The sequence below is a fragment of the Grammomys surdaster genome, unplaced genomic scaffold, assembly GCF_004785775.1.
Source record: "Grammomys surdaster isolate TR1022 unplaced genomic scaffold, NIH_TR_1.0 61, whole genome shotgun sequence".
Classification (NCBI taxonomy): domain Eukaryota; kingdom Metazoa; phylum Chordata; class Mammalia; order Rodentia; family Muridae; genus Grammomys; species Grammomys surdaster.
Window position 1 is genome coordinate 1,372,452 of NW_021604563.1, and position 24,878 is coordinate 1,397,329.

Genomic DNA, 24,878 nt, shown 5'->3' on the forward strand with positions numbered 1-24,878 from the left:
AGTTGGGCCGGTGTGTAAGTTTCCGTTTGGCCCCGCCTCCCTCCGCCTCCACCCCCCCCAAGCCTCGCGCTTTGGTCCCGCCCCAAGACCGGAGCCGCTGGGCTGCGCGCTGATTGGCTAGTGGCTGGCGTAGCCGGGCTCGGCAGCTCGGGCTCTCTCCAGCTCTCTCCAGACTCCGTGGCCAGTAGTTTGCGGCATCGGGAGGAGGAGCAGCAACAGCAGCAGTAGCGGCGGCGGCTGGCTGAGAGGGGAGACGGGCGAGCGGGTGCAGACGGCAGCACCAGCTACCGCTCACCATGCCTGGCTTGCCCGGAGGGCATGGGCATTCACTTCCCTAGCCCCTCGCGGGCTGCGGTGCAGTGTCCTCCCCGGCTTTCCAGCTGAGCTGATTTACCCGAAACCTCCCACCCCAAACCCATTTCTTCTTCCTCCTCCTCCTCTCTCTCTCTCTCATACTCCACACTCGACTTCCCATCCACACACTCACTCTTCCTCCCTTTCGAACATCCACGGACAGACCTCCCTAGCGCGCGAGCGCCGGGGAGGGAGGAAGCCCTAAGCAGGGCGGACAGCGCTTCTCCTGGAGGATGGGATCCAGAAGCTTTGGCAAGTAAACTTTGGAGGCGACAGAAACCCTCGACCCTGGCAGCTGCCCAGCCGGACCCCAGCGACATGCGGCTGAACTAAGGAAGGCTTTCTTTGGCGGCGGCGGCGGCGGCGGCGGCGGCGGCAGCGGCTGCTGCTGCGGTCCTTGAAGCGACACCCCAGCCCAAACCCAGGAAGGCGAAGAAGCCCCGGGTACCCGCGACTGCAGCCCTGCCTCTCCTGGCCGGTACTGTAGTAGCTTCCTTTCTTCACCTTCCCATTCCCCGTGTCCCCCTCCCCCTTCCCCGGGGCAATTGGAAAGAGCAGGACTTTGATTTTCTTGGACAAATTGCCATCTTCCCGTTTTCATAAACTTAAGGCGGAGGCCTGGGCTGCGTTAGTAACTTTGATTTCCGAGATATAAACGCCCGCAGACCCACAACTGCTCTGTGGGAGGAACCCTGCGCCCACCTCGGATCCTGGGCAGACGCACCCCCACGCCCTCGGACACCAACCTCAGCACCCGAGAGAGCGCTCTCGCATCTCTCCCCTCCCCCTTCCTCTGCCCGCCCCGGGACAGCCCTCCGGCTCTGCCAAATCCCCGGGAGCCCACGGATCTTGCCAGCAACTCAGACTTCTGCCTGCGACCCCCCCCCTTTTCTCTAACAGGCCTCGAAGAGGTCAGAGTGGCCCCCCCGGATCCCGGAGGGTGCGTACCAGGCGGGAGCTCCCTCCGCAGTGAGCTGGGCGCGCTGGGGGGAGGTCCTTGCGCATGCCAGGTGCACAGACTGCGCGCTCGCCTGCCCCAGTGCCAGTGCGCTGCGGCGGGTCGGGCAGTGCCTGAGAGGCTGCGCCCCAACAGCCTTCCGCGTCCGAGCCCCAAGTACACTCCCGACTCTGCTGCTTGTGGCCGTCCGGGGCGTGCGAGCGCCGCTCGAACCGCAGCCCTGCGCCGCTGCGGCCAGTCCCGCCTGGCTAACTTTAAAAGGGGAAAACTGAGTAGCCGGGCTGGAGGGAGGGGGCTCGGGGCTGCTCGGCGCTCCCTGGGCACCCCGGAGCCCCCGGGCCCCCAGACAGTCCCTGCTGAGACCACTGCAAGCTCAGCATTGGAGCCTGCGCGGGTTCATCCCGCCCGCCGCCGGGCCGCCCTGGGCGGGACTCCTCCCGCGGCCTCCGGGGCCACGGGGCGCGCGCAACAGGCGGCCCGAGCCGGCGGGAAGCTGGAGCGCCGGCGGCGTCGGTCTCGGAGGGGTGTGGAGAGGCGAGGCCAGGCAGAGCCCCGCGCAGCCATGGAGTCTCTCCTGCTGCCGGTGCTATTGCTGTTGGCTGTACTGTGGACGCAGGCGGCTGCCCTGATTAACCTAAAATACTCGGTCGAAGAAGAGCAGCGCGCCGGGACGGTAATCGCTAATGTGGCCAAGGACGCGCGGGAGGCAGGCTTCGCGCTGGATCCCCGACAGGCTTCTGCTTTCCGCGTGGTGTCCAACTCGGCTCCGCACCTGGTGGACATCAACCCCAGCTCGGGCCTCTTGGTCACCAAGCAGAAGATTGACCGAGACCTCCTTTGTCGCCAGAGCCCCAAGTGTATTATCTCGCTAGAGGTCATGTCCAGCTCAATGGAAATCTGTGTGATTAAGGTGGAAATCAAAGACCTGAACGACAATGCTCCCAGTTTTCCGGCCGCACAGATTGAACTGGAGATCTCCGAGGCAGCCAGCCCCGGCACGCGCATCCCACTGGACAGCGCATATGACCCGGACTCAGGCAGTTTTGGTGTGCAGAACTACGAGCTCACGCCCAACGAGCTGTTTGGCCTGGAAATAAAGACGCGGGGTGACGGTTCGCGCTTTGCTGAACTGGTAGTGGAGAAGAGCCTGGACCGTGAGACACAGTCACATTACAGCTTTCGCATTACAGCGCTCGACGGAGGCGACCCACCACACATGGGCACAGTTGGCCTCAGCATCAAGGTGACCGACTCGAATGACAACAACCCGGTGTTTGGCGAGTCCACTTACTCAGTGAGCGTGCCTGAAAACTCACCTCCCAATACACCCGTCATCCGCCTCAATGCCAGCGATCCAGATGAGGGCACCAACGGCCAAGTGGTTTACTCTTTCTATGGTTATGTCAATGACCGCACGCGTGAACTCTTCCAAATTGACCCACACAGCGGCCTGGTCACTGTCACCGGGGAGCTAGACTTTGAAGAGGGCCACGTGTACGAACTGGATGTGCAAGCCAAAGACCTGGGGCCCAACTCTATCCCTGCACACTGCAAAGTCACTGTCAGCGTGCTAGACACTAATGACAACCCCCCAATTATCAACCTACTGTCGGTCAATAGCGAGCTTGTCGAGGTGAGCGAGAGCGCCCCCCCGGGCTACGTTATTGCCCTGGTTCGGGTGTCTGATCGCGACTCGGGTCTCAATGGACGTGTGCAGTGCCGCTTGCTGGGCAATGTCCCCTTTCGGCTGCAGGAGTACGAGAGCTTCTCCACTATTCTTGTTGATGGGCGGCTGGATCGAGAGCAGCATGACCAGTATAATCTTACTATTCAGGCTCGAGACAGTGGTGTGCCTATGCTGCAAAGTGCCAAGTCTTTCACTGTGCGTATCACAGACGAGAATGACAACCACCCACACTTCTCCAAGCCTTACTATCAAGTCATTGTACAGGAGAACAACACTCCTGGTGCCTATCTGCTCTCTGTGTCTGCCCGCGACCCTGACATGGGTCTCAATGGCAGCGTCTCCTACCAAATTGTGCCATCACAGGTGCGAGACATGCCAGTCTTCACCTATGTCTCTATCAATCCCAACTCTGGTGACATCTATGCGCTACGATCCTTTAACCATGAGCAGACCAAGGCATTTGAATTCAAGGTCCTGGCCAAGGATGGCGGCTTGCCCTCACTCCAAAGCAATGCCACAGTGAGGGTCATTATCCTAGATGTCAATGACAATACCCCGGTCATCACCGCCCCACCTCTGATCAATGGCTCTGCTGAGGTCTACATTCCTCGAAATGCCGGCATAGGCTATTTGGTGACTATAGTTAAGGCAGACGATTATGATGAGGGAGAAAATGGCCGAGTCACCTATGACATGACAGAAGGTGACCGAGGTTTCTTCGAAATAGACCAGGTCAATGGAGAAGTCAGAACCACTCGCACCTTTAATGAGAATTCCAAGGCTTCCTATGAGCTTATAGTGGTGGCCCATGACCATGGCAAGACGTCTCTTTCTGCGTCTGCCCTTATCCTAATCTACTTATCCCCAGCTCTTGATGCCCAAGAGTCAATGGGCTCTGTGAACTTATCTCTGATTTTCATTATTGCTCTGGGCTCCATTGCTGGCATTCTCTTTGTCACTATGATCTTCGTGGCAATCAAGTGCAAGCGTGACAACAAAGAGATCCGGACCTACAATTGCAGGTAGAGCCAAGTTTTCTTTCTTTTCTTCTGTGTTTTGAATGAGTAAGATGTATGTATTTGTGTCTGTGTAAAAACCCCAGTGCTTTTGTTTCCTATTTAAATGCATGCAGCATACCCACAATGCTTCTTTGTGGGGGGTGAGAAGTTTGTGACAGTCCAAGTTGATCAATTCTTTTGATCTGACAATTTGCTGGAAGATAATCATTTACTGTTTGAATGGATTTTGTCACATAATGATGATGAGCAGAAAAGCAATTATCATTTTAAAATTTGCACAGCTGTCTCCAATGAAGTTAAGGTAGAAAAAAATGAGGGGGAGGGAGGGAGAATCAAGGAGTGAGATGGGAGGGAGGGAGAGAGGGAGGGAGAGCTCAAGAGAGACAGATTTTCATATTTGTAGCAAAAGTTCTATGGGATCATGGTTGGAGGGCTTGATTTCCTGGAGCACAGTGTTTTGCAGACAAGAGCTGAGAGGAGATGGTGTACTGGCAGCTGTCTTGTCCTATGTAGAGTTACAGTCCAGAGAGAGATCTGAGTGAGAGTTTATGATGGGAAACAGAGAGGAGGAGGAAGAGAGAAAGCAGTGTGTTCGGGGGAAGCAGGTCATTAGTGGTTTTGAATATATTCTTAGCTTGTTTTGTATGTAGTCCTCAGACATATGGCTATACAAAGTAAAATTCTGTCAGGCATCTGTATGTTTTCAAATATCTGCTTGGTTAGTGTATGAAGACCAAACATCCCAGTGAGAAACAAGACATTGCATCCAGATGTTTCAGTAAAAATAGCAATCTTCTGGAGTTGGCTATGCTTTCCTTTAATGTGAAACTGTGCTGTGGCATTAAGATCTGGTCCCTACCAGTGGATGTCACTATGGACTATTGTGTTACAGTTTCTCTGAAGTGTGTGTAGGATGTGTGTGGGGGGTGGGGAAACAGGAGGAGAGGAAATAGAAGAGAAGTAGAAACTTGAATGGCATGTAATGTAGCATTTTTAAAGTCTTGATTAACACATTAGAGGTTCTTGCTGAAGACTTCCTTGCAATTTGATAGAAGAAATAAGTCTAAGAATTTCTAGAATCCTACTTAGGATAATGAACATATTTTTTTTCCAGCAGTGTCTCATCGAAACAGTTGAAAAAAGTTATTTTTATTTATTCTTTTACTTTGCTGAAAATGAATGATGCTGCTATTTCCAGCCAAGGTGTATGTGTGCTTGTGTGTACTTTCAACACACCTCCACATCCACTGTATCTTGTACCATCTGTGCTTGCATGTTAATCAGTCAAAATATGTTCCTGTAGGTCCGATTTGTATCTGACACCATCTGAAATACACACTTCTGTGAATCAGAGCTCCCTGAATATGTAACAGCAATGCAATTATTGTTTCCCTTTTACTATTCTCTGCATTACACAAGTTAGTAGACAAATGCTAACCACACATGAATATCAATCAGGTGCCATAAAAGAGCAGCTGCAATGCCTCATAAATGCTTTAATCCTGTTACTAGTGAAATGGCCATGACTTTTCTTTCCTCCAGTACCAAGTCACTTCAGATGGGAGAAATGGAAATTAATATTGCTCTTACCTTTGAAACCTGTGACAGCCAGTGGCGATTTTTATAGGAGAAAAATGCAGGCTCAATAAAATTTTTATTTATATGGAGATAATGACAGAGGGGACTCTTTTTAAGCCATTTTCTCAGCATAAAGTAAATGCATAAGACCCTTCCCGTGATGAAAAAGAAATCAGCTTGAAATACAGATATTGAAGGCTTTGCCACTTCTTGGTGATATATGACTAGAAGTAAGAACTCTTTCTGAGAGCTTGCCAGAGAGATCATTAAACAAGGAAGAGCATTTGAATTGAGAAAAAAACTGCAAATCTCAGTGCTCTCCAACTTCACCCAAATGTGTATTTTGTAAAGCACTCTTCCCTGTGATGGCTTGCGATTAATGAAGTACAGTTTAATTAAATAATTGGTCAATACAGAATGGGTCATGCATTGAATGCCTCTGCTGAATAATTGGATGGGGTATTGCCAAAGTTACCCATCATGGGTAAACAAAATGATTAGAACTTCCCATTGATTCAGTAAACAGATTAGAAAAGAAATGTAACCCTAGTCCTGAAGTTTGGGGGATTTTTATCTGTCCCTCGGCCTCTGTATCATCAGTTTGCCATCATTTCAAGGCAGACTGGGCAGAGAGTAAAAGGGTGAGGTGAAATAAATTGCTTATCTCTGGGTAGATCCTGGTGACAGAGCAATAGTTTGCCTTGGTATATATGGGTAGATATGCAAACTCCACATCTGTTCAGACTTCTTAGAATCCTAAAGTTCAGGAGAAGCCCATCTTTCTATGTGATTAGGCAGGGTCTTCTAGTTCTTTGCTTCTGCAGGACCTCTTCCTGAAATGCATTCATTTATGAGACTAGTGAGATGACCTGCAGTTGCTGCCTGAATTGTATTCTGACAATTAGCTTTGTCAAGTGAGAGAATACAGACACACTCTTTCACTTGCAAAGTCCAACCTGTATTATTTATTAACCTTATTGTTTTGCTGATTATTACTCAGTGATTGAATTCTCAAACAATAAGCTGAAATCATGTGCAAAGTAATACATGGCATTGAAAATCTGACTACATTTTAATGTATTTCTTTTGACAAGTCTCTTAATGCTTGGTGTCTTTGGTGCACATTCCTGGGTTTGTGTCAGTGTTAATTAAATTGAGCTTTTTATGTTCCAGTTGCAGCACAGCTGCTTGTAGGTACACCTGAATGGAGAAGGATGCTGAATGCACTAACCTTTAAATTCCTTTGCAGTAATTGTTTAACCATCACTTGTCTCCTCGGCTGTTTTATAAAAGGACAAAACAGCAAGTGTCTGCATTGCATCTCGGTTTCTCCCATTAGCGAGGAGCAAGACAAAAAGGCAGAGGAGAAAGTGAGCCTAAGGGGAAAGAGGTAAAAAGGCATTTCCCCTCATTCAAATGGGTTTGGCTATCAGATTTCTCTAGGAGAGGAGGGGGAAGGGTGGAAAGTAGAAGGGAGCTGGGCTAGGGTAGGGAGGAGGAGGGTGTGGATAAGCAAAGTTAGGTACTGTTGGAGGACAGGGTCTGAACCTCTTAGTCTAAAAGGGCTCAGTTTAATCACAGAGGAAGCGGATCCATGGTGTTTGCCACATTGCAAATTCCTGGAGGCATTGGCAAGGGCTTTTCTTATTTCCCTCCATTTCCTTTTCTGTAAAATTGGCACTTACTTTTTACCTAACCCAGTACTTCCTTTAGGTTCCAGGGAAGCATCAGCCCCATAGGCTCAACTTTCCCCACACTCACCCCTGCTTACTGGCCACTCACAATGAAAAATTTCAAATTGAAATATGAAATTTTCCTTGGGAAGGGTTGGTGGGAAGTGGGAGGTTAATGTATTTAATATGAAAACTTCATGGCCCTCAGCTTGTTTTCGCATGCAAAAAGCACAGGGAGAAACACGATGATGTAATGCACCAGAATAAGGAGCTGGAGCAGAGATGGGGTGCAACCCTCTGGGGTGCTTAATGTTTATTCATCAGTACATGGTCTGGGAAGGTGTTATCTATTCGTGCTGCCTTTTCTGTCACATAGAATCGCTGAGTACTCCTATGGGCATCAAAAGAAATCAAGTAAGAAGAAAAAAATTAGTAAGAATGACATCCGCCTTGTACCTCGGGAGGTGGAGGAGACAGACAAGATGAATGTTGTCAGTTGCTCCTCCCTTACTTCGTCCCTCAACTATTTCGACTACCACCAGCAGACACTGCCCCTGGGCTGCCGTCGCTCTGAGAGCACTTTCCTGAATGTGGAGAACCAGAATACACGCAACACTACTGCCAACCACATCTACCACCACTCCTTCAACAGCCAGGGCCCACAACAGCCAGACCTGATCATCAATGGTGTGCCCCTGCCTGAGGTGAGTGCAGCTAAGTGGTTCTGTGAAGTCTTCCCAGATCTCCTTCTAGAGCTGCTTGCTATATCACGGGCCATTGTGGAGGCACATCCCTTGTCTAAGTCCTTTTTAACACTAGGCATTTGCTAATAGTGCTTTTTGGGACAAACAGTGATTCAACATCGAGAGCTTTTGTGTAAGGGGTGGTGTTGGGGAGTCTGAACTCAAGTGATCTGAGCCTTGACGTGCCTTCATAATGTCCCAACATAGTAAAAGATTGCTTCACCTGTTGCAGATACACATGCTCAAAAGCCAGTGCTACCTGCTTGGAGACTAAAGCAGCTTAGGGTTGCCAAGCAGTATTGAAAATGAGTGAATCCCTCTAATGTTTCAATTTCATTTTCCTTCTGTGGTTCAGAATCCTAAAGGCACTCCACACTTGGCTTTTTTGTTCTCTTCCATCTCTCTTGCTGAGACTATGGTCAATAGGATACAAGCAATACAGTTTTAAAAGTCACATTGCTGGTTCTTAGCTATTCTGGTAATGTTTGAAAGTTGAGGAGGTTGAAACTGTCACTAACATGAATATTGCATGAAGTAGCCATGTATTTGAATTAACTGTTTCCCTTCAGTTTGGGTGTTTTCCTGGAGATTTTTTTTTAACAAACACAATATGGCCAAATGATTGTTGCCTATTGAAATGATTTGTGAGAATTGATATGCCGGTGATGGTGGTGAGATTGGGGAGAAGAGGGGGCTACACAAAAGACTATAAACAAGTCCTTAAGTTGGTTTCAATTTCTATGAAATGCTTAAGTCCCTCTTTGGTTGGAAATTTGATATACTGGGAGACATGCTGTCTTCCTAGTCACTATGAAAGCTATTCTGTAGATTTCAAGTGGACTTCAGCAGCTTTCCAGGGTACTTGTGTAGGCATCATCTCATTAGAAACCGACAGTCAGATACCTTGATAGAATTCCCTTTGGTGAAAGATGAAACAAAGGTTTAGAGATGCTGAGGAACTTGCTCTGACCCAGAGAGCAGATCATACAGAAAGGGAGGAGAAGATCATCTTGCTCTGTACTTCTTAAGTGTTTGAGTAGTACTTCCTGCCTTTAGAAATGATTCAGATTGATATAGCTAGGCAATCACGGGAACATAAAATGAGCTCATATTGTTTGTATCAGTTTTGTAGGGCAAAGGGTGCTTAGGACCATGTACGTTGTTGTTTAATTGTGTCTCCTAGTTCCTGGGAAATAATTCCTATTAGAATTAAAAGCACGGAAAAAGAAGTATTTTTACTGAGCAACTCAGCAAAAGCACCAGCATTTTGAGCACATAACTCTATAAACAAAAACTTATTGAAATTCTAGTGTTGTGTCAGGTAAATTCAGTTCTAAGTATTAATGACCCTTATTGCTGCTATGGTCTCATAAACTACTTGGAGAGATACTGTGGACCTCTAATAGTTCAGCAATGGAGATGGAGAGGTAAGGGTTTGCAGTGGAATCAAATACATTGTGGTTTTGAATTCAGAAGTCAACTTTTACTATGGAACCCCTTTGGGTCCTTTGTTTCCTCATCTAAAACAATGGGTAAATCTATTATGGAACGTTTCTAAGGAAAAATAAAGCATTATGAATTGTAAAGAGTGTGTATGATTTATAACTGACCCTAAAAAGGTAGAATTATGTTTTAATTGAAAATTGGAGACTCACCATTGGCTTAACTTGAGAATGTCTGTCCAGTTTCTATGACCAAAGAGGAATTTAGGCTGGTTCTATGTAGATAATAGCTACACAGTGCTATAACCAGACTATTGCCTTATAGTAATCCTTGAACAATGAAGTTGAAAAATGCTAACGTTGTGTATTTGGTTGCTGGTTTGTTATTGTTTTGGGAGGTGGACGAAAGAATTGAATCATAAAGATTTAATGATCATTTTACAATCAATTCAAGTTCCTGAGAAAAGAGAACTGTGCTAACTATTGAATATGCGGGAGAAACAGGAGATAGTAACTATGGCTTCTTGGTTCACCTAATATCTTGGTGTCTTTTCTGAGTTTTTTCTAAAGGCAGGATGAAACAAAGACTTTCAGAAAGCTAATCTTCGTTCTGATGCTTTCCCTGACTTTCAAAGCCAGATACCCTCTTTGTCTGACAAAAGTGCACTGGTCTGGTGTGTAGGGTTAGGCTGAGGTTATATGTATATTACCAGTACTTAGTCCTGGAGAGTTCACAGTCAAGCATCCACCAAGATATTTAGCCTGTATTCATCATGAAATTCCGAATAGGGAAACAAGTACTTCTCTTTTTCTTTCATACTAGATGCCCCTGAACTTTTTTCAACTGACATTTGTTGAGTGTGTGTTTCTTATAAGGTACTTCTCTATGTTCTGTAGCTCCAGAGACAAATAAAAATAAAAAACAATAAAAGATACAATGAATGCACAGTCTAAAGAAGTTGACATGTAAACAGGTAGCTTTCATTACGGGATGCTAAATGTTACTCTTTTGTGCCGTGTAATTCCTAGAATAATAATGCTCTGATGTATTTCTTGCCTTTATAATTTTCCCATTAATTAACTTATCCATCCAAGAAACCATTCACTTATGGAGCAATTATAGTACAGAATGATACATGCTATGATGTAGTAAGTAGATGATTCTATGGAAATTTCTCTTAAGTCATGTTATGACATTAAAAATTATCCTTTATATTACTTCATGAAACTATTTCTATTTGTCATTTAACTCAGCCCACTAGCATTTATTACATGTATAGAATGTGTTAAATATTGCATCTGCTGTCTTTTAGTGACACAAAGATAAAACACTTGATCTTTGACATCAGAGCTTAAAAGAAAAAGACAACACAGTTTTAATTCTGAATGGTGTCCCTTTCCTAAGCATATGATGTGTGACATTTTTTCTCTTCAGATTGGAGCCATTAGATTCTTCTGTTGTGTTACCTTTCATGACACACACTCCTTATTATTTGAACAGCGATAAGGCTTATTTGAAATAGCAATTAGACAAGTAAGACTCAGAGCCACTGTGCTTGCCCCTTGCTGCTTCCAACTCCACTTCACTTTGAAATAGATCACCACTGGATTAAATCAAATTACTAAGTTCTTTTATAATGTTCAATGTCCCCAGCTATGTAGCAGATAGCTTGGAGGTTCCAAATACATGTAAGAGGAAGGAAACTCCTGCTTTCAGAGTGTTCACAGTCTAGCTGGGGAGCCAAGATCATTCAAAGGATTCAACTGCTAAGGAGACAACACAAAGATAGCATTAATCACCTGTTCCTTTGTATGCTACTTAGTATTTCTCCTTCCAAGGCAACCCTGATATCATTTTTATGTAAATTTGCTGCTGAGCTATTTAGGCTTGGTGCTGAATTGAATAAAGGTGGCTTTTATTTAGGTGGTGTGACTCAAACCAAGAGCTGTGTGCATGCTAGTTAAGTACTCTACCATTAATTACCCTTATCCTTGAGGGTGACTTTTCTTTTTATAATCTGCAAACCTAGTTACCTTTAAATGGTGTCAGGTATAAGAACCTGGGAACATGGGTTTGAATGTGGTTAGGTGGGGTTAGGTAAAGGAAGTGAAGCACTGGTCTAGAAAATTGGAATTTCTTGTACTGCAGAGATAGCCTCCCATAGGACCAGAAATGAATATTTTCCTGTCTTCTGCTGTTGCTTGGGATGTCAGCCACAGCAATTTTAAGGTTTTGTATACAAATGTGAGGAGATAAAGTGGAAGGTATCTTTACTGTTTGCAGAAGGCTTTTGTAGAATTAGTGATGCCTTGTACCTTTTAAATATTTTAACTTCAAAGGTGAGATTCACATTCTTTGGCATCCTAGTTTATATAGCTTATAGGATTTATTTGTAAATGAGATTGTGTGTGGTTTTTGTGTGTGTGTGAGAGAGAGAGAGAGAAAGAGAGAAAGAGAGATACACACAGAGAGACAGAGATACACACAGAGACAGAGAGGCAAAGAGATGAACACAGAGACATAGATACAGAGAGATACACACAGAGACAGAGAGATAAAGAGAACAGAAGAAAAAAGAAAGGAACTTGAAAAGGAGAAGAAGTATATTAGGTTTTTTAGTTTGCTAATATTTTTCTAAAAATGTGTGAAAATTTTCTGAGAATCCCTTAGTGCTCCATGTTTTTTATTCCTTCTGATGTTATGTAAATGGAAGCATGAATAGTGGGTGCTTCTGGGTGCTAAAATATGTTATTCATTTGTACATTAGTATTCTTGTATTGCCCTTTTGCACAGTAGGAGCTCTGGTCATTAGAAGGAACAAATAGAGCTCACGTTTTTCCTATGAAGAACTGAGATTTGACTAGTGTCTATCTCTTTTCACATTCAGGATGGGTGAACGGTCCAAATACATTTAACGTTTTGTGAGACATTTTAAAATTTTAGTTTTAGATGCTGAATGATTTGAGGCTGACAATTCTACATGAGGGATAGCAGGCAGAAACCTCCAGCATGTCTATGGAGATGCAAGGGATTTCTGTTTTGACTTACCCTCAATCTTGAATTTTCTTTTTGTTTTTTCACTTGAAACCATTTGCTGGCAAACTATAGCATCTTTGATGTAAAACATCAGTGTGTGTGTGTGTGTGTGTGTGTGTGTGTGTGTGTGTGCCTGTTTGCTTTCTTACTTTATCAGTTGTTTGTGAAACAGATTTTTAAGTAGTAATATAGCAGAGAAAGAATCTGCAGAACAAGGATATTTGTGTCACAAAGCATAATAAATGCTTCCAGTTGTCCTACAAAATGTCTGAATGCATGTCCATGTTATGGCACATACAGAAAAAAACATCATTTAGGTCTTGAAGAAAAATAAAAATAATGAAAGAAATATCTCAGCATTCTTTGTTCCTTAAAACAAAGAAGGTAGGTATTTGCAATGATTTGAGAAAAATTTTGGCTATGGATAACCACAAGCCAATCAGGCAGACAACAGATCCAGAAAGTGACAGAAACCTAGTAACTATGATGAAGGTAGTTTGGCTAGTATAGATATCACACAGTACCATTTGCAGTTTTAGATCACTAAATTCTAAGTTTACATCACTAATTCTAAAACTAACAAAAATTTCCTTCAGTGAACTTCTTTTTTTTTAATGTTTCCTTGTTCTTATGGGATCTTGGACTCATTGAAGTCATATCTATAAAGGTCAAAAGAAATCCTGAGGCTGCAGGATGAGGCAGTAGAAAACAATGAGTTCCAGTACCACCTTTGGCTTTCTTCAAAGCTCAAGGGTTCTACTTCTACTAGTGGATATTCTTGGGCCACCCATTGCCTGCCGTATGTTTACTGGTCCCATTTGTTTCACAGCTAGCTGAGGTAGTGCATCTCCCAGCGGGCATCAGCTAGCAAGATGTGTTCCAGAATAAACTATTCTTCAGTCGTCTCCACGCAACTGCTGCAGAACTGAGTTAGTTTACATTAGTATTTGCTAATTTATTATTATCATTCCTTATTGGCAATTAACTGGTTACCTGAGAGATCATCTCTCTCCCTGTACACCTTCACTAAAGTTGAGCTTAGCCAGAGTGCTTGCTAATGATCCTGAGATTTTTCTCCCCAGGGACCTGGAGGCAGGACATTTTCCAGAGAAAGCTCTGGGGCTTTGGAATGCCTCTTATCACAGGACCATTGTGGTCTAACTTGCTTTTCTTTTGTTAGACTTACTAAGTGAAAGGGCCTTCTTGCCCTGCTCTACTGGTGAATCCACATACTGGGTCCAGCTGTTGAAACTTAACATGTATCAGATAGCTTACCAGGAGTTAAAGGAATGAAAAAAATATGGAATTACCTCCTGGTATAAACGAGATAGAGTCTTTCATTCATGGCCCTGCAGTAGACCTGAGGTACTTGCTTGGACTTTCAGATGTTGACACCTCTGCTTATGAGTTTTACTTTCCACGGCTTAGGGGAGGCCGAGCCTGGTTGGATAGTGTCTCAGATGTGGATAAATAAAGGGATTTGTATAAGAGTTCTGTGTCTGAGGTGGGAGGCTGGTGCTGGAGCAGCCATTTCTCCCCACTGAGAGGTGGCTGGATATCTTGATGTGTGACTGGCTGGCCTTTAATGTGTGCTTCATTTCAAACAATTGAGAGGTTTGAAGTGAAAGTCCCAGAGGGTCAGTTGTTTGCAGAGGGAAATGTTCTTCAGGTTTCATTTCCTGTTGAGTATGAGGAGTGATTTTTGTGTGGGCTGCTTAGTGGGGTCACCAGCTTCTAGTCTACTAATGCTTGCTTGTGTCCTCCAGAGGAATGATGAACAACAGGCTTGTCACTGGCTTCCCATGAAGAAGCTGTTTTGGCTTTCATTTAGTGTTTTGAGTAAAACATTGGCTGTGACCACAAAGCACCATAGAATTCTTGAAATAGTTCTTAGAAGGGGCTCTATGGTCATGAAAACGTTGGTTACAGAAAAGCAAATGTCCTGGACTTGGTGGGCAGCTGTGTCGTCACGGCTCCAGGGAGCTTGATGGAAAAAGACTCTTAAATTTAAGCCCAGCCTGGTTCAGAGTGTGAATTAAAGTCCACCCTAAACAACTTACTGAACCCTCATCTCAAAATAAAAAGTAAAACAAAGGGTCTGAGTATGTAGTCCACGGGCATACGTGAGATCCTGAGATCCTCTCTTCAATGCACAGTATCTCCTACCCAAAAGCAAGTAATTTGCCCACATTCATACATTTGTTGCTAAAGTAGACCCCAGGTAGCTTGACAGTAGCTCTTCAGTTTCCAAGTGCGTTCTCCCTCAGAATAGAAAACCACCAGTCCTCTCTTGGAGGATCTACAGATAAACCTTTGTTGGTAGGGACATTCCTGAAAAGCTGATAGCCAGTGAGTGTTTGTTTTGCAAATTAGACCCTTTGTTAGCTAAGGGAGTTGGCCTTCTGTATTTAAAGAAACCTAAGGTGGATTCCTTCTTAAGGAAAGGATACGAACATAATATGAACAATCAGCTCTTAAATGATTTCCTTTGGAAGTCTGAAGTTTTATATATTTTGTTTGTTTAAAGTGGGGCTCATTACCCTGATAAGATTTACATAAGTGTTGAAAGCTGGGGTAAATTCCTTATTCCCTTGAAAGGTAACTGGCTCTAGAATTCTCACTGGCTAATTTCTGGTCTGATTTTCGCTTAATTAAAAATCCAACTGTGTAACAGTTAAAATTATGTAGAGTCCTGACCAGACAGATACATGTCATTTAGATTTAACAAATGTTAATATTTCTTATTTTTACAGATCTAAAATACTAAAATAAAAATGGATAGCTTCCCCAATTCAGCTCTGTCTTTCCCCTCCCACTACACTCTTCCTAAGCCTATGGCACAAAACTGCCGGGAATGTTTCTAGTTCTTCCTACTGTCTCTTCTAGAGTTCATTCCCTTTTTTTGATGTAGGATGTAAAACTCCTCAGGTCAATGAGGATTCCCTGGATTGAGTATAGCCTAGAAATTGCTTTGAAGTATGAAAAGATTCCATCATAATTTTTGTTTAAATTGAGTATTTGGGAAGGGAGAGAATGAATTTTCAGATGAAAGGAGACTGGCAGATTGACAAGTGTTAGGAGCAGCCATCATGAGGCTTGTGCATATTTGAGACTTAAACAGACAAGAAGTTTGGTGTCAGACCTGCCTGTGTGCTTCTTAAGCCCGGCATTAGAGGACTAGACAAGAGTTTCTTAATGTCAGATGCTTAAGCACAGTCTTCATATGCATAGTCTTCTGATGCTCCATTAAGCCTCTGAGTGCCAGGGTGGCCAGTTTTCAGCTTCTCCCACTGGGCCCCATCTGGCTGTTGTTCTGTGGCAAGCTGCTCTTCTTCAACACCACCAGTAACTGGCCTTGGCGGCCTCACATTTCTAGATTGTTTGCTCCTAAATCTGATTTCCAGAGCATGAAGGGCACCTCTTCTCGGATTGTAGCTTGTTTTTCTGGCCAAAATGGATTCTCTGAATAAGCTCTCTCTCTCTCTCTCTCTCTCTCTCTCTCTCTCTCTCTCTCTCTCTCTCTCTCTCTCTCTCTCTCTGTGTGTGTGTGTGTGCATGCACAAGTGAGTTATACGTAAAGACGCCTCTATGATTTTTAGATCATGCCCTCTTTGTCATTCTCTTACCTCTACTAGTTGCCTATTGAGGAAGTCAATGCTATTGCCCTAATGTGAATCCAAGGGTAGACCTTTCTGGGATAACTTTTAATTCAGAATTCTGAGTGAGAAGCTGTCAAATAATCACTGTTGCATGGGAACACGAGCTCAGCTAAAGTATATCCTAGAGTGACTGTGTTTAATTCTTTGGAAACTATTTCCTGAGGACTGTTTTTCATTTTGTCTTTTTTGAGTTTATATTTATTTAAAGCCTTCCTCTCTCTCATTAATTCCTATGGTTTGATTTGAAGAAGTCTGACTGGTTTAGACTGCCAACATGCATAGATAATTTTCTATAAAACCATTTCTGATGAGGATGTGTGAGTATAGGGTGACTGCCTGCCTGTAGTCAGAGGGATTGGTTTAACCCTTGAGCAATTTTTAATAAGTAAAAATCTCTGTGCTATAACATTAATATTTGAAATTTGACACCCGGGAGAGTGGTGGATGCATTTGGCTACAGGTAATGCTTAATGACTTATTGGAAGACTCAACTCCTTCTTGGTGTTGCCAATCACAGAGACGGTGGTGAAGGCATGGGTACACTATGCTCATAGGACTGGCATTGACTGTAATTTTGCTATACTGATCACGTCTTCAATCAGAGCTTTTTTATTTTCTCAAGTATACATTTTCAAGTGACAGAGTATGTTGATCGTAATGTTCGTTCCTAAGAGTTTAGGAACAAGAACATATTGACATCAGTATTAAATAATGATGTTTCCCTTTCATAGTGGGATTTTACCTGATTTTTTTAAAGTTCCAAAACAATTTAAAGTAGCTACTGTGTTTTTAGAAACAAATATCAAATTCTATAGAAGAAACACCAATTTTCTTGCTTGCTATTGGGATGCATGTGTTCTTACACTCGCTTTAATTTTACCTGTACTGCTAATTCTTCAGAAATGGAAAAAGGGGGTGTGATTCATTGCACTAACAGTGTAATATGGGGATGCTTGAAGTAGAAAGAAAATGAAATTGCCTTTTCACAAACTATGCATCGTGTGGTGACATGCTAGAGAAAAGTTGTTAGAAGCTGGCATACTATCAAGGCTGTGATGTTGGGAATTATTGCTTGGCATCTACATCTGATCATCAGGTACCTTCTAAGACCAGATGGTGGTAAGTGGAGAAAAATCTGGAACTGCAAAGGTTTGTGACTATACACTCTCATAGTTGGGGGCACCTGATAAAAATGTATTGGAAATTTGCAACACTTTGCCCTCCTAACTCTGTGAGCCTGGAAAACGCCATCAGTATAGTTCTTTCTAGAATCTGACTGATGTTGAGTCACTGTATCCCCAAAGATGATGATGTAGCAATCTACAGTCCTATAATAGGGACTAGTTTCACTAATAAAACAGGTGAAACAAAATTCAAATCCTCACAAAAAGGACTTGCTTTTTTGAAACTTGTTATTAGTAAGGAATTAAAAACTCTAAGATATGAGGAATTTTGAAGAATCCAAACAAAGACTAACTTACTCCGAACCTGAAATAATATGAAAAGGGACTGGATTGGTGAATCTCCAGTCTCTTCATTTACTTCATCTTAGGGCAATTGTATGGAATTCTGCAGCAATGGTTTGAAGCAATGGTTTTCTTTTTTTTTTTTTTTTTTTTTAAGATTTATTTATTTATTTATTATATGGAAGTACACTGTAGCTGTCTTCAGACACCCATATGAGGGCATCAGATCTCATTGTAGATGGTTGTGAGCCACCATGTGGTTGCTGGGATTTGAACTCATGACCTCTTGAAGAGCAGTCAGTGCTCTTAACCGCTGAGCCATCTCTCCAGCCCCCAGCAATGGTTTTCATAAAGCTGATTGCACCAAGGTTTGAGTCTATAGATGATAATGTTGATTTTGTTGGTTGTATTGAGGACAGGGGGCTTAGCTATGGCCAGTGACAGTGTAGGCATGGGCCTGTAGCATTTAAATGAAGATAGCATATTCTACATAATTGTTGGTGAGTATATCATTTGACAGTACAATTCCAATTCTTCCATAAAGGCAGCAATACATGGCCCTATCTTCTTTTACTTAGCATGTACTTGTTTTAGGAATGAATCAGAGATGGATTCCTCTTGCCTGATCAACTTGGACTTTGCAGAGGGACAGATTCATGTATCTATAAATTCTGTTGATGATTATCACCCTACCTAAAAATTTATAAGCTGGAAGCCAGCAAGCTTTCTTTTTAAAGCTAGCTATTCCTGAGAAAGTTTTTTTTTTTGTGTATATTGATAAAATACCTAACCTTTTATACCAACAGAAGCCAACAGTATGGAAATAAGCAGCTTTTTATACCATTCTAAGGTCAATCTAACCAAATTATGCAACTTTTAATACAATTGTTTGAAGTTTCCACTTGGGAAGTTTTCTCATTTTCATACCTTGCAGCTGAGATAAATATTTTAACTACATGATTCACGTTTAACAATATGTCTCACCGATTATCATCCTTTGTGGGATTCATTGGCACGACGGGCAGTTCAGCTTGGCTTTGCTCATTTTGTTGTTTGCTATAGATTATTAGCAAAGAGCCAGAATTCAATAAAAATGTATTTTTGTGGTGTTATTTTTAATTTCAGTCCCTAGGAGGAGGCTGACTTAGCCTTGAGGAATCAATATGGGGCACTTGGGGTTTTACTTGAGAGCCAAAATATGAGGTAGATTTTCTTTCAAACTGGATATTATTTCAGAATTATTAAAACCAATACATGTCGGAGGCTGATAGATTGCATTCGGCAGGACTTGGGGCATTGTTTGCTGTAAGACAGTCTCTTTCAGAGAGTCAGTGACTACTTCAGGGGTTAGGGAAGTTAGAGGAAAGCAGTTTAGGAGGTGGTGTTCTACTGAAACCCTCTAAAGAATCACTTTCAGTAGTCTTTTCAGAGACAGGTCAGTTGTATATCATTCCTTTTGTACAGTATCAGCTGTTTATTGACTGTCTCCTGATAAGTTTAACTCTTTAGTGGTAAAAGATCACTGCTTTTTACAGGATATTCATTTGTTTTAGATAAAACCTGGCCTGCTATGATGATTTGCTTGTACAGTTTAATGAATGGAAGTACTGCTTAGTAGTCAATTTTTTAAAAGTTGTCTTGAAAACATATATCCATTTACCAGCCACTAAATATTTGCATTTTTCCTTACCATTTTTTACTCAACTTGGAGAAATGGAAAGAAAGGATAGGAAGTGCTCACCCTCATAGCTTAGATGATCAGACGTTACTAGATGGTGGTATGTAGTTGCTTGACAATTAGAAAAATATTTTTAAAGACACACATGTTGAGAAAAGATTTTATATTCATATAGCAATTAAATAAAATATATTTATTCTCTTCATTTTAGAGCTTTATTGGAATTATTTGGTAAATGGAAATCTTACACACTTAAGGTCCAAAAATCTGTATTTTGGTGTCTATATACACTGCGAAATGATTTCCATAATGAATCTAATTAATTTATCCACCATCTCATATACTCATCACTTTAAACAATACTGGGAAACTTAAGTCTTAAGCTCCTGGAAAATGTTAAGAGTACAGTACAGCGTTGTTGTCCGCTATAGTGACTCTTCTGCATATCAGACACGTAGAGAACATTTTTATAGTCAAAATTTGGTACTTTTGCCAAACCCAACCTCAAGCAATTACCATTCTATGTCGCTTCTATGAATTAAAATATCTATATTTTGTTAATTCATTATTTCTTCAAGTATTTGTAGAATGCATACTACACTCTAGTCACTACTCAAAGCACTGGAGCTATAAAAGTGAGCAAAAGACATTTCAGATCTCACTGAATTTGAATTTGTATGAGTAGAAGCAAATAAAAAACAAATAACCGAATAAATAAAATTTCGATGGTGAAGTCTAAAAATAAGAAAGCATAAGTCATATGTGTTGTACCAACAAACAGGACTATTTTAGGAAGGTTAGGGACAATATCTCAGATAAAGAGACATTGCAAAATACCCTTATATAAAAATAACTGTTACAAATCAACAGAAAGGCAAACACTAAGATATAAATGTAAGAGTGACACAAATAGGGAATTCATGGAGAATCTATAAGATGGCAATAGATGTGAAAATATTTCAATTTTAGCAATCAGATAATCACCATGGCATATGAAAATATTTCAGTTAGGTTAATCAGGTAATAAAATGGAATGACATTATTAATTTTTAATTGCAAAAATGATACATGCTTATTACTAAAGAGATCAAACAATACAGAAGTGTATAAAATATAAGCTAAAGTCTCCACAACTGTATCTTCACCAATTTATCACCTTCAACAGTCTCAGACAGTAATTTAATAAGCAAGATTTCAGATTTTACTCATTACATTAACAAAATTTATAGAAAAACAATACTCAGGGGTGCTAAGGGTGTGATAAGATATACGGCTACATAGAGCATAATCAATGAAATTCATGGCTTTCTCGAGGGCAGTTTGGAAATGCCCATTAATAATCCTATACTATCTATTTCTACTTTGGAATTTTAGATTTGCATTGGAAGCTGTGTTGTTACAGAGTTAATCTCAGTATAACATGTAGAATTCAGACATTGGAAATATCCAAGTATCATCTTACATGAATGATTAAATATATACTCATAGAATAGTCTGAAGATAAAAGCTAATTTTCTGAAGAATGTTTAGTGATAGAGGAAAATATTCATGATGTACATTAACTGGAAAGAAATAGAATAAAAAGAGAACAGCACATACACATAGGTTCCATTTGTTTTAAAGCTGAGAGAGATTGAGAGAGAAAACCAAGGGGTGTTACCACAGACTGTAATTTATCTGAATATACAGGTGTATATTGTAGGATACCAGAAATCATGTTAGATTTTTTTATAAACATAATTTCTGATTTTCCAAATTTTTTACATTTATTTGAATATACAATTTTTGGGGAAAAAGCCAATTACTTAAAAAAATAACTGCTAGACTGTACAGTGAGTATAAAGCCCAAAGAGATGACACAGACAGATTGCATAAGTTATTTTGAGGAGGGCTAGAACAAATACATTTCTTATTTTCATTTTCAATCAAATTTTGGCAGTTTTCCTCTTATATATCTTGCCCTGAAGGTGTCTTCCAATTAATAACAGGCATGAAAAATTACATTTAAAACTAATACTTTCCTTTAACATGTGAGAAATAGTGTTAGGAAAAAATATTATTCTCCTTCATCTGTATATTCTTGTAAAAGGAGATTGCCCTCATCAGCGTTAGATATCTGCTTTAAAAGCTTTAAGTCTTATTTTTAGAATGAGGAGCTTTAAAATAGCAACTGCTAACTGCAACCTGTACAAATTTTTAATACCATAGATTTTGCACTTTAGGTAAAGAGTTTGTTGGCAATCCTTTTAGTACTGAGTGGACAGTTTGTGGATTTTTTAAAAAAAATTGTATTCTGTATTGTTTGCTTTCATGCCCTGCTCCTTACCTCTGGGATTTACACATTACTTTGGTATAACTTTGTTAGCCCAACATTTTCATACAAAAAAGAAGGGTTTATTAAATTAGCGATCATTAATGATGGTGAAAATTAAGAATTCAACAATATTTTTCAGTAAGGCAAAATGGGTTCAACCATTTTAAGAAAAGTAAAATCATTTGAGTGCTTCCCTAACTAACAGTGCAGTTTTGAACACCAGAAATTCAAAGCACAGCTTCCTTTTGAACACCTGTTTTGTTTTCTTACATGCTAAGCACTGCATCTAAATGTAAACTATCTGTGTAGATGAACATCAAAATGTGGAGCTACTGTGAAAAAATTCTCATGGAACAAAGAAACCACATGCAGATCCTGCACCCATTACATCATAGCTAGAAGAGAAACCTGCAAGGGATCACCCTAATTATGAATGAAACATTTCCTTTAAAAAAAACCTGGAAAATACCTGCAGCCTAAAGCTATAGCTGTCCATTACATAAGTGGGGACTAGAGCCTTCATTAGGACTGTAATTTTTTTTTTTTTTTTTTTTTTTTTGTTTTTCGAGACAGGGTTTCTCTGTGTAGCCCTGGCTGTCCTGGAACTCACTCTGTAGACCAGGCTGGCCTCGAACTCAGAAATCCGCCTGCCTCTGCCTCCCAAGTGCTGGGATTAAAGGCGTGCGCCACCACCGCCCGGCAGGACTGTAATTTTTTTATGTGCATCCATTTAAGCAAATGACTTTAGATTAGAATTTTAAGTTTGTTCTTGTTATGACAAGATGCATTTTATAGAAATAGTGATCTATTATTGCATGATCATATGTGATAGCACAGAAGGAACTATAAATTGAAGGCGAACCCTTCCCTATTTGTAAGTTTCTGAATGTAAAATAATTCTTCATTGGAAGAAATATTGAGAAAGTTTAAAACTGATTCTTAAAGATTCTCTTAAAGAAAAGATTAACATTTTTTTTCTTTGTGATGAGGTGATGAAAGATTTTGGATTTGAAGAAGAGAATTTCCAGGAAATTAAAATATTTAATTGCTTTTAAGCCTGGATTTGGAAGAATTTAATATATAGCAAAGCAGCAGCTAAAACCTGTAATATTATGTAAATTAGTAGCACCACTAAAGTCAATATAAAACTCTAGACAGTGATGACAGAAAATAAGAGGATTTTATTGATTTAGATTCCATTTACACTTGTTACTTACATGTTAATAACTATATAATTTTGATGGAGGCTCACTTCTAAACTTGTTTATGGTTCCTAGACAGGTCAAAAAGCCTTGCCATACTGTCATCCATCCACCATCCTCCATGGCTGCTGTTGCCCAAGAACAGATGTGATTACATGTTCTATCTGAGAGATTTTTGTTCACTAGTGCTAACATAAGGGAGATAGAAGCATGTAAGAAATTATGAATACACAAGAGCCTCTTTCACCAAATGACGATTTTTAATGTGTTGACATCTTTGAAGACACATCTGTTAATATCATGAGGGAGGAATACATTATAGTTTCTAGTTTTTACTTAACAATTATTAAGGAATATGTTGCTCTCTTGGGGGAAAGTGGGTTAGAGTCTAGTGTCTTTTTGATTTTTTTTATTGTTACTCAATATGAAATCAACTCATGTCAATTGTGAAATAAAATGAAAAAAATCAGTAATATTTGGTGACCTTGTTGAGTCATCCGTACTTCTGCTATTCCAGAGTAGCCACACTTACATTCTGTTCAATACTGGAGACAAAACAAATGCTCAGAAAGTGTTTGTTTAATTAATAAGAAAATTTCAGTGGCTTTAATGTTGCCATTGTTTCCTTTTATCATTACCTTAGAGTATGAACTCTTTTTGGAGGGTAGATTATATTTATTTACCGAATTTTTGCATAACACCATTAAACATCTGTTTCATTTGTTGAGAAATCAGTTTTTACAGAGTTGTAAATTTTTTTTAAACACACACATGGTTTTTAAAAATGCAGAAACGAGAATAGGGGAAAGTTACTTTGCTAAGATATGGAAACCAAGAGTTCTTACTCATCATTTATTTCCAAAGAATAAGGCAGAAGTGTGAGTTCTGTAGTGTACACTGTATACACTTTTCTATTTAACTAGCAAATCTCAGTCAGTAAATTTTATAGCTGCTGAATTTGATTCTTATGCTTCATAGGTAGACTTTGTTTTTATTCAGTCTCTAACATTTAAACTTGAGGAGATCTAGCTTTTTAAAAATTGGTATTATATAAATAAAAATTGGTATTATATAAATAAAACCATGATAAAAATCTTTATACCTCAATCATGTTTCACACTGTAGTTGTTTCCTTAGATTAAATCCCATAGAAGAGAAGTTGTTTTGATCTAAAGATTTAAAGAGTTATGGTTATTCCCCAAGAAATGTCTATGATCTGATTTTATTGTAGTCATAAAGCATTATTACCATTTTTATTTTTCAGTGTTGGGGATCAAACCCAGAGCATAGGGCATGCTAAGCAGCATTCTAGCACACATCTACACACCCCCTAGTCACATCATTATATTTTAAGTAGTACTGCCAGTATGGGAAGCTGAGGAAACTGGCAGCTTTATATATTCTTGGTGGGGGTTAAATTGGTATGAGTTCCAGTGGAAAGAAATTTGTCAATCTCACTCAAAATTGCAACACACATACCCTTTAACCTAGAGATTTTATATTGAGGGAATTCATTAGACAAACATCTTGACCATGTGCAACTTAATATATACATAATATATGATTATATGATTATATATATATATATATAATTTGACATCGAAAAATAGAAACTCTGTGTCTGGAAGTACAAAAATAAAAAAAAAACCAGTGCATCACATATTGATTTACAAAGCTTTCTAAATATAATGACTGAAAGATTTGAGAAGTATACAGTGAAGTATAACTTCATGTAAAAAAAGGGGGGGAAGAAAAAGATATATTTTATTTGTTTGCATATCTATGAAAATATATGTAATGATGAATGGGAAATTAATTAGAGTGGGTACTTGTTGAAAGAATAACAATGGAGAAAATAGGAGCTAGAGTGAGAGGGAGAATGATTAAATTCATAGATGAAAATCTATAAATAACATCAGAGAGACTTCCTCCTTCCTGCAGAAAATGAGAACAGATGCAAAGAACCAGAGCTAAAAATTTATGGAGAGAGAGAGAGAGAGAGAGAGAGAGAGAGAGAGAGAGAGAGAGAGAGAGAGCGCGACAGAGAGAGAGACAGAGAGAGAGAGAG

The 24,878-nt window shown here is 40.7% G+C and overlaps 1 protein-coding gene across 3 annotated transcripts in view; it reads left to right on the top strand.

Moving 5' to 3' along the window:
• The first annotated feature begins 177 nt into the window (after nucleotides 1–177).
• The window catches only part of Pcdh19 (protocadherin 19), a 104,032-nt gene continuing 79,331 nt past the window's right edge, over nucleotides 178–24,878 (top strand). Inside the window, exons 1-3 of one of the 3 annotated variants that reach the window (XM_028780722.1) lie at nucleotides 178–4,021; nucleotides 6,846–6,986; nucleotides 7,646–7,973. In XM_028780722.1, the coding sequence (XP_028636555.1) occupies nucleotides 1,875–4,021; nucleotides 6,846–6,986; nucleotides 7,646–7,973 (2,616 nt within the window). In that variant the 5' untranslated portion in view covers nucleotides 178–1,874. The remainder of the gene's footprint in view (nucleotides 4,022–6,845; nucleotides 6,987–7,645; nucleotides 7,974–24,878) is intronic. The other 2 variants (XM_028780854.1, XM_028780792.1) reach the window with 2 other exon arrangements.